The sequence below is a fragment of the Rhipicephalus sanguineus genome, chromosome 4, assembly GCF_013339695.2.
Source record: "Rhipicephalus sanguineus isolate Rsan-2018 chromosome 4, BIME_Rsan_1.4, whole genome shotgun sequence".
In the NCBI taxonomy this organism is placed as follows: Eukaryota; Metazoa; Arthropoda; class Arachnida; order Ixodida; family Ixodidae; genus Rhipicephalus; species Rhipicephalus sanguineus.
In genome coordinates, this window is record NC_051179.1 from 148375613 (window position 1) to 148385985 (window position 10373).

Here is a 10373-nt window from a genome sequence, read left to right on the forward strand (position 1 = left end):
ACCGTTGTTCTCTAACTGATTAGGAAAGAAATAGCGGCAGTTTTCACTTGCCTACACGCGCACGCACACGTACTAACGCGGTAAAAAAATGCGAACTGCGCGGCATTTAAGCGCTCGGCTGTCGGTATTTATTAAATATTTCTTAGCGAACTTCTGCATGTTTGAACGTAGTATCTATCTATCTATCTATCTATCTATCTATCTATCTATCTATCTATCTATCTATCTATCTATCTATCTATCTATCTATCTATCTATCTATCTATCTATCTATCTATCTATCTATCTATCTATCTATCTATCTATCTATCTATCTATCTATCTATCTATCTATCTATCTATCTATCTATCTATCTATCCGCCCGCGCCTATGTGCTCTCCTGGCCGTTTCCATAATGGGATGTATACCAAATTTGGTATGGCAAAACATGACTGTAGGACGAATATAAAGTACAGGTGGTAACATGAAAATAATGACATGTGCGCCATATACGGCATGATTTACATACCACGCTCATGGTGCGCTCGTGCCCGCTTCGCTAGCTTGATGCACACCAAAATTGATATGGCGTGACAAGAGTGTATGACGAACATAACTGGTCATAACGTGCAAATCATGGCAGGCATACCATCTGAAACATAATTTACATGACATGGTCTTGGGGCGCTCGCGGTCGTTTAATGAAATGCATATATATACCAAAATTGATATGACGAGATATTTCTGTATGACGAACGTTAGTGACAGGTGGTAACATGAAAGTAGCTAAAGTGGTTGCTTGGGCGAGTTGGTACGACATACTTCACATAAAAAAACAGCGCTAAAAACGGCGGACAGGAGAAAGAAGGACACAGACGGCGGCGCTGACTTACAACAAGATTTATTTGCTAGCACCGCGCAATATATACTTGTACGGTATCTGACAAATATAGGAACAACAAATAAAAAGATAAAAACATTATGTTCCATAGGTTTTCACTGTTTTTATGTTTTTATTTGTTGTTCCTATATTTGTCAGATACCGTACAAGTATATATTGCGCGGTGCTAGCAAATAAATCTTGTTGTAAGTCAGCGCCGCCGTCTGTGTCCTTCTTTCTCTTGTCCGCCGTTTTTAGCGCTGTTTTTTATGTGAAGTAACATGAAAATCATGACTTGCATGTCATGTACAGCATCACTTACTTGCCACACTCATGGTGCGCTCGCGGCCGGTTCGGTAGCTTGATATACACCGAAATTGGTATAGCGCGAGGTGACTGTTTGACGAACATGAATGACAGATGGTAACGTGAAAATCATGACAAGCATGACATGTACGACATGGTTTACATTACACTGCCTTTGTGCGCTTCGGCTGTTTTGCTAACTGGATGTATACCAAATTTGGCATGGCATGACATGTGTGCGCGACGAACATAAATTACAGGTCATGCGTTTTATATACCAGATTCTACATTCATGCATCCATGCATGACAAACATGGATGCATGAATGTAGAATATATAGTGAACTAGATGTCATGACATGAATGACTTCATCTACCACAAAAACGAACAAGGCGATATATGCAGCTCTTTGCTGGCTCCTTCGTATCAGATTGATTCCCACAATGCGTGGGATCTGCCGGACTGACACAAAAGGCACAATTATACAGTCATGTCACGCGCTACCAATCTTGGTGCATATCAAGCCAGCGAACCGGGAGCAGGTGCACAATAAGCATGACATGTAAATCATGCCGTACAAGACATGCGTGCCATTATTTTCATGTTACCACCTGGTATTTATGTCCGTCATACAGTCACGTCATGCAATACCGATTTAGGTGCATGTCAAGCCAGCGAACCGGCCGCGAGTGCACCATGAGCATGGCATGTAAATGATGCATGGCATGCGTGCCATTATTTTCATGGTACACACAGTTATTTATGTTCGTTGTACAGTCACGTCACGCAAAAAACGTCAGGCCTGCGCGGAAAGCGCAGCACAGTCACAGCAAAAGCTGGAAGAGCGGCAGTTCTAGAGCCCGTTCTAAACTCTCTTGGGGCTACTAATACAAGTACACTAGCAAGGTACCCACTACGCCATAAATCACAATTTTTGTGAAGTTGGGAAGCACCTACTAAGCCATTATTTGTTATTCTGCGGAGAAGCGAGGTACCAGCTACACGTCTGTAAGGCATTGTGTGCACTTTGTTGAGGCTACGAATGATGACGATGAAGAATTATGGCTCAGCCCTTTGTAATGGGTTGGAAGCTTTAAACGGGCCACCAGTTATGTAATTTGCATTGGGTGACGCCCGGTCACGATTTCCATCTCCCGCCATGCTGTATAACATACGTTGACGTGGGAGAGAGAGGGGGGACAAAGAACTTTATTGAGACCCCGAGTTAATGGATCATGCGCTTATGGGCTTCCTTGGCAATACATGTGCACTTGCGAGGAACCCACTGCAAATCATTGTAATTTTTGAGAAGTTGTGAAGCAGACACTGTGTCATTTTTCGTCATTGTACGGAGAGCCGTGGTACCTGCTGAACGCATGTAAGGCATTATGCGCACTTTGTTGGTGCTGTGCCTGATGACGATGAAGAATTATGACGGAGCCCTTTGTAATGGGTTGGAAGCATTCAAGAACCTACTCGTTGCGTAATTCGCATTGTGTGACGCCTGGTTACAAAATTCGCGTTGTGCGACGCTTGGTGCTTATTTTACTCTTCTACCACGCTATACTGCAAATGTTAATGTGGTTCCTTCCCGACATGAACCCTGTATAGGACCTTTTTGCAAAGCAGTTTCAAGCACCGGCATGGCTCAGAGGTTGAATGCTGGGCTCCCACGCAGAGGGCCCATGTTCGAACCTCGTTCCATCCTGGAATTTTTTCTTATTTAGGTTTTTTTCTTATTTCAAGCGATACTGTTTGCGGACACCGGCGGCGGCGGCAGTGGCGGCGGCGGCGGACAACTACGGCGCCATAAACGACCGCTGAAGTGATCTAATAACAGCTTTTGCTGTAATAAAAATCTGTAGCAGTCAGTTTTCATGGCACACTGATCGTTATATGTGAGCCCAAAGGCGTCAGTTTTACGCCAAACATAATTAAGAGCTGCCCGGCAATGCTATTGTGCATGAACCTTCTGCGGCAACCACGCGGAACAAGCTGCACTAGTGCAGCGGAGACGCAAACATTCCCCGAAACAACATTCGCGAATTCTCAATGAAATGCTTGCCTCATAAAGATGGGTATCAGTTGCGGAAACAAATTTTTCGCGCCGTATTCTGTGCAGCCACACAGCCCGTAGCTTGGCATCACTTTTCCCGCTGGGAATAGCAAAGAGGGCTTTGCCCGTTTCCCGCCGGTTGCTGCAACCAAACGCGCAGCACCCAGGTCTTCTTCGATGCCTCGACAGGTTTGCGATGAAGTGTCAAAACGATACGGGATGTCTTGTTGTTCCTGCATGCTTTTCTGAGGCTATAGAAACAATCGCCCTTCAAAGTGGCGTGCGTCGGCGGCCGGGAGACACTAGCGAGGCGAGCGAGCTGGACCATTTGTGTGGCGAAGCCGCCGAAAGGGCGCGGCGGCGAAGAGAAAACGAACGCGGTACTTTTCCCGTTCCAGTGACTTTAGCGCGGGCATGCGCGCAGCGCCGCCATTTGGTCAGAATCACGGTGTAAGAAAAATACTTTTCTTACACAGTAATCAGAGTAAACCTACAGACGCGTTGTAGCCTCCGAGATTGTGTGCGCGAATCTTGGAGGCCCTAATGCGCCTCCGTGTGCCTTCGCGTTTAGATCACAAGTCATGTGTACTCTAGCGGCCATCGTCGTCTTCATCGGCTGACTATTAATTATGGCGCGCACAGGCGCATGTGCATGCGCACGCTCCTCGTTCCTCGTGCTGCGGGCTGCGAGGAAAAGAAAACGAAAATAAAGAATAGTCTTCTTCTGCTCCTGAACGGTCTGAACGGTTCCCTGGTTTTTACGCTCGCCGCCACACGCATTGTTATAGTGGACCTAACCTCAGTCCCTATATGTACCATGCAAGCGATGTCCTCGTGCATCAGACACCCTATGAAAGGTGGACGAGGACCCAAGGAAGACAAGGACGGTCCTGGCGAAGGAGCTAGGCCTCACAACGTCAACATGCACGACTGTCGGGGACGCACCTGTGCGGGCACGGCCGTAAATCTCTCGAAAAGCATACCTAACACCACCGCGATCAGAAAATAATAACGTAGGACCGCGGTTGGGAAATTTTCTGGCCTTCATCTGTCGCGTCCAAGCACTCCTTAGGTCACTTTCGCCGCAGCAGTTAGGTGTGATGCAAAAAAGCATACTAAGATTTGGAAGGGTCTACTAGTTGTCGCAGGTCACAACACACCTGGTTCAATAATTACACACGCGCGCACGCGCCGTATATATGAGAGTGCAGGTATGATCGTTGACGTCTAAAAACTTCACTGGCAACCATTCAGAGCTGTTCGTGACTTTGCTGCGGCCCTGAAAAAGAATAAATGAAAATGTACGCCAGCTTTCTTTTGCTGCGTGCTAATTTTTCATACTTTCTGGTGATACGGATTTCGGATGATACAAATATTTTTGCTGATCCCGCGAGATTCGTATCACCGAGGTTTTAAAGGGTAGCATTCCTGGCTCTACCTCTCTCTCGAAAAGGGGCAATTCGAGCAGGGATTGACGGCATTCGGTTAAAAGTGTCCTAGACGGGTGTCAATCGTCCGAAGAAATGATAAAAATGCGAAGGCAGTTATCAACTACCAAATCCGAGTTCTATATTTATTGTTATCTGGAGACCTAAAAAAGTTTGTGGTTTGTGTAGACAATGTAAGCAGACAGAGCAAGAACATTTTTTTTTAGTGGCGACTAGGCCGCTATTTTTTTAAGCAGCACACTGAGGACACTTAATCATTAAGCACATATTAACCGATGCACCATGAAATCATAAACCCGCTACCGCAAATGAACGCCCTTTGGGAGTATTTACATGTCGTTTGTAGCTATACTGTTTCAGCCAGGAAGCCTGCGTAAATCGCTACGATAGCAAGCTGCAGCTCAGCATTTTTTTTCTGCTTAGCTCCATAAATTATTCAAGATGACGACAATGCGCTGCCGCAAACGCAGTGCTAAATTTATCTGTGCGCCGCAAAAGTGCCCCAGCAGGCAGCCAGAGACGAAACGAATAGACAAGAATATGAAACGAATTCAGCAATCCTCCGCTCTACTGTTGCTCGGGCAAAGGCCGGCACAATGAGGATGCTTCGCATTGAGCTGCTACTTATTGCCTTTCTGAGTAAGTCGACAGATATTTTTTAAAATAAATATAACGTACGGCAACGGTAACCTAATAAATTACTGAAATCGCGTAACCTTTACTAGTTTATGCGATGTTTTTGTGAAATGATGTGCTAATCTGCACACAATATACGTGTCATAAAGACGCCCCTCACGCATAACCTCGAACAGCAAATACCTATCATTACAAATAGGTTTTCATGCGAAACGCTGGGGACATTTTAGCACGAGAAATACACTAGTAAAAAGCAAACAGCCTGGTCATCGCTACGGCTTCCAGCATTCACAAGGAAATAAATAGCGTAATAACGAAATGCTTTCTGCGGGAAAGGTGAAATGTTAGCGCAATTATATAATCATATTTTAAAGAGCGAGTATATAGTGAACCTTGAGGTTTATAAAAGTTCCGTGACTTTGAGTGCAATGCTGAAGTGCCCCTTTCTCTTTTACAGCCTACAACGTGCACCCTTTGCAAGCAAACAGTAAGTGAACATTTCTACACGATACAGTTCATTGAACAGTGAATTGATGAGGAACAAAGCAGAGAAAAAAAGATTGTTTTATAATGAAGAAAAAGTGGCAGTGTTTAGGCGGATTCCTTTAGCCAGCTGCTGTGTGTTGAAGGAAATGAACTTTGACCAAAAAGCAGAGCACTAGTTCGACCGACAGGAAGGAAACAAAACACAAAACGGTCAGCTCTTCTCATAGCCTAATGTACAGATCTGTGCTTAAAGAAGGAACAAGTGAGTAAGGCTTTGGCGGGCCTGCAGAATAGACTTTGTCACGCCATTCGCGCACTGCAAACGTTTTCGAGTTAACTAACTTCTGTAAAGCTTGCTTCTACTTGGGAACTCGCTCACCACGTCCTTTTTGGGCACCAGGCACGACGCTAGAAATGTGAATGTGTAAATTTTACTTAAAGCAAGTACATGGGCACAGTACCGGCTTTGCCGCACTGAAATTGCAGTGTTAGCCTGAGCTGTCATCTCGAGGCACCTGTGGCGTCATTATGAATGGCACGACTGCTCTTTTGTCGCTTTTCGTGTATGTTATGGAAAGGAGGTAAACGCTTACAATTGCTCTCTTCAGAAACTTTAGTAACTGTAGCGACCAATCACACAAAAAGATCTCAGAAATTGTTTGTAACATACAATGCATCGCCCGAAGTGAAATAATCGATTATTATACCATCTGTGCAACATTTACTAGCATAATCGGCAGCTCTGGCTCTTCCACTGCGTTTTCTTCAACCCCTCCCACGGAACTTCCTTCACTGGCTATTCCTTTTCGAGATTTTGGTTGTGCATCTCGCATCGTTTCTTTGTAGACAGAACCACTGACAGTATGAGTACTGGGGTGTTCCAGAATGAAGAGCGTAGTTTAAACAAAGGGACTCAGTGTTTGCATATAACTGTGCTCAGTAAATATCGCAGTTGTGGTGTTTGGGCCGTCTATACAAAAAACAAGGCTACGATGTCGCTTCGTTGCTAGAGTGAGGACGCTGACGTCATGAGTAACAAAAGCAACAGAAAATGGGCAATACGTGATTTCATGACACGAATGTACAATGTAGCTGTTTCTTTAGTCTTCGCAAACTAAAACCGGCTGGACATTGGAAGTAACTGTGGAAAGATAACTTGAAAATAGAGACCAGGAAAAGTGCTGACAGCCACGTGTACCGCAGCTGCGACGCAGGCCATCTGTTTTTCAGGAAATGGCTGCTACTAGACATTTCTTTGTGATTAGCCATTTATTCGCCAGCTCTCTGTTATCAGCAGCCGCGAAGTCCCCACTGTCGCTCTTGTGCGCGCCCTGTAGTTATTTCTTGTGTTTTCTCTTGAACGTGTCTGACACCAACGTAGTCAGTACGGGTGTAAGGGCACTAAAGTATGGCACCTAATTATGCATCTTTAAGGCGCCACATATGCGGGCGCCTATCAAGCGCACACAATGGGCTTAGACTGCGCATTATACCGTTGCGTTGAGAAATGTGTCAATGCAAGCTGCAGGTCGGCCGGTAAGCGCACTACGGGAAGCCCGCTGTACCTTAGCCCCGGGGTAAACCGTTACTCACATTTTTTTTTGTTTTTTTGCCGCGGATGGTTGGAGGGACAGAATTTTCGGACGGTATCGTTAATGCTATGCATTAAAAGTGCGACTTCAGTCCAGTGCTGAAAACGCTAGTGGCATACGTTAGTTTCTCGGAGAGTATGAAACGATGTATATAGACGACGGTTCTCCATTCTTTACAGATTTTCTTCTTTTTGATTTCGATTAAGATTTCCTCAATGCGAGTTTGTTCCGTGACCCACTCTGCTGTGTTCCTGCCGTCCTGTCGATGTAGCGATTATTATTTCCGCTGGTGGTCTGCACAATCTCGCTCACACAATTGTGACATTGTGGCATATTGAACGTAGTAAATGCAAATGCGAATAAAATTAAACGTCTCATTTTCGTGTTATTCCTCTAATGCCTAAATATCCGTGTTTCAGGTGCGTACAGATATGTCATAAACAGTGGTGCTCTCTCTGGAAATGGAATCGAAGATGAGCTTATGGCTCCGAGTAGTGAAGACAGTTTGCAACGTCAAATACCATTTGTGAACGGAAAAGACATCGCCGAGGAATACGATGCAAGGAACTTAAAGGAAGGAGAAGAGGGCGACAGCTACAGCTTTCGTGTCAGAGAGAGAAGGCAATACGGGAGTGCCGAAGGCGGTCCTTTTGTTGGTGTCTCTGTTTTCTTCGTTATGCCTCGCCGAGAACTTGAAGAGTACCGTATGTCGTGGAGAGAACAGCAAGAGATAGAAGCTCGAGCGATCAAGAGATATTTAGGTAACCTCTTTAGAAAAGCAGGCCAGGGTAGGTCGGGCGTAGCATCGCACTCTGCTACAACAAGTGAACATTTGGGGTCTGGGGATGAGTTTGGCGAAGATTATGTTAGGCAAGGGGGTGACGAACCCCGCAGACGCGAAGACGAAGATGTACAAGGAACACGTTTATCACAGTTACTAAGGAAGGCCGCTCGGCAGCATGGATTCGCAGACTTCTATGTCACTGGCGCTCAAGAAGATAAATCTGGTCTACTAAGAATTATTTTAGGTCTGTTGAGGCGGAGAGGTGGGCATACTCACAGAATGAAAGGTTTCAGCGAAGTTCGCAGCATTCCTGGGCGTCTACCTGAGTATACTAGAGACTATTTAGGCCATGTATTCAGCCTTCGAGCAAATGGTGGTGGGCGAAGCGATGCAGATATTGAGATCATCAGGGACGGCAGTCGTCTAGGCAATCTACACAACCTCTTCGAAGGATCGCCCGATGAAGAACAACTTATGCCATCAAGGCTTAACTTAAGATCCGGTGATATAGGTGATGTGAGTGATTCAAGAAGTTCCATCGCAAGATTATTGTCGCTTTTAGAAAGACCCCGAAGATACTATGAACCGAGGTCACATCGTTCTCCAATTTTGTACCGTTACCGAAGTTTTCCGCACAAGAGTTCAATTCAACAACGCGGGCGAACAGTAGACAGTGCAATTAGCCGTTATTGGAGATATGAACCACGGTTATTTGTCCGAGAAGAACTCCTTTACGACATGGGAAAACTTCGAGACGGCAACGTGTATGGAATCTACGGCAAGGAATTCAGACTACCAACCACTCAATTAGGAAGGGCTAGATGGAAATTTTATGTGTATGAAGGACAACCAGGAGGTACAAACAACGGAGGCATTATCGCATATAGTCGAGGCTATGATAGAAACAGATACTCGATAGGGAATAGGGCTAGCGTACGGAATCGGTTATTGCGAGATAGCTTTCATGATGAAAGTTCTTTGAACGAAAGTTAGGACATCGTAATGAGTGCCGTATGCCACGCAGAAGAGATATATGGCGTGATTCGCTGCCGTTTCTTGTTTATTAGGAAGACTCACTGCGGGGGACGTGAGAAATAAAGCACTACTGCAGAAAAACTTACATTCGAGAATCCTTCAAATGATGCATTCTGTATGGATGCACATAGACACCCCATAATTAACGATTTCATGTTCTACGCAGCTGTAAAAGAGAGTATTACTTGTTTGCCCTTTCAGCACTGATAAAGCCCCACCTGCAGCGGGTGGACTAGCGGGGCATCAGATGCAATATTTGCCAATGATTGATCTGTTGGACAGAAAAATTCCCGCAGAGTAAAAAAAGAAAGTTAGCGTAGCTTGCACTGGAGTCGCAATGCTAAAGAGAGAGCGTAGTTGATGGGCACCTATGTAGTCCTGGCTGTTGTTGTTTTGCTAAGTTGTGCAAATTTTCTCTTTCTTTCTTCCTCTATTTCTTTCTTCCTCTCTCTTTTCTTCGATTCCCTTTTTTCTCTGTTTATTTCTACTTATTTGTCTGTCTCTCTCTTTCTATGTCTTTATCTCTCTTGCTCATTTTAAATTTCTTCCTCTTTCATCCCTTTCTTTCCCTCTCTCTCTCTATGTCTCGCTTGCTGCCTCCATCTTTCTTTCCTCTATCTACCTCTCACTCTATTTCTTTCTCTCTCTATCTTTGATTCTCTCTCTCTTTTCTCTTTCAACGTTTCTTTCGATTTCTGTCTTTCTGATTGTTCCTATGCTATGCTTTACTCTCTTCCCTTCTGCTTTCCATCGTCTTCACCGTGACATCGCTCCTCCCCGCGCTCTCTTCCCTTTCCCACCCTCTTGCTTGTTGCTACACTGTGCTCAGGGCTCCGTGTTTTCGGATAAATCCGAAAAAAAAATGCGATAAACACTCGCCGGTGAAAATTTTCGGCAGTTTCGATTTATCGGATAAACTCCGATTATAAAAGGGCCTTTTTAACGTTTAAAGGGCATTTTCAAAGCTGACAATCATCAATCGAGAGGAGCGCACCTCCATCAGCGACAGCAACCACGTCAAATATGCTTGCGTGTATTACAGCAAGCTTTAGGGTAGAACACGAATACCCTTGTTACACAGGCAGCCTAAACCGCGGTTACGCTAACCGCGGTTTCGTTAACCGCGGTTCGCTGATGTTACCCGGCACACGAAACCGCGGTTATGCCGCT

The 10373-nt window shown here is 45.1% G+C and overlaps 1 protein-coding gene across 1 annotated transcript; it reads left to right on the forward strand.

Annotated features, from left to right (window-relative positions):
* Positions 1-5206: 5206 nt before the first annotated feature.
* LOC119389057 (uncharacterized) lies at positions 5207-10064 on the forward strand. Its single transcript, XM_037656337.2, has 3 exons — positions 5207-5309; positions 5764-5793; positions 7804-10064. The coding sequence occupies exons 1-3, from the start codon at positions 5267-5269 to the stop codon at positions 9159-9161; spliced, it is 1431 nt and encodes a 476-aa protein (XP_037512265.1). The 5' UTR covers positions 5207-5266; the 3' UTR covers positions 9162-10064.
* The last annotated feature ends 309 nt before the right edge of the window (positions 10065-10373 follow it).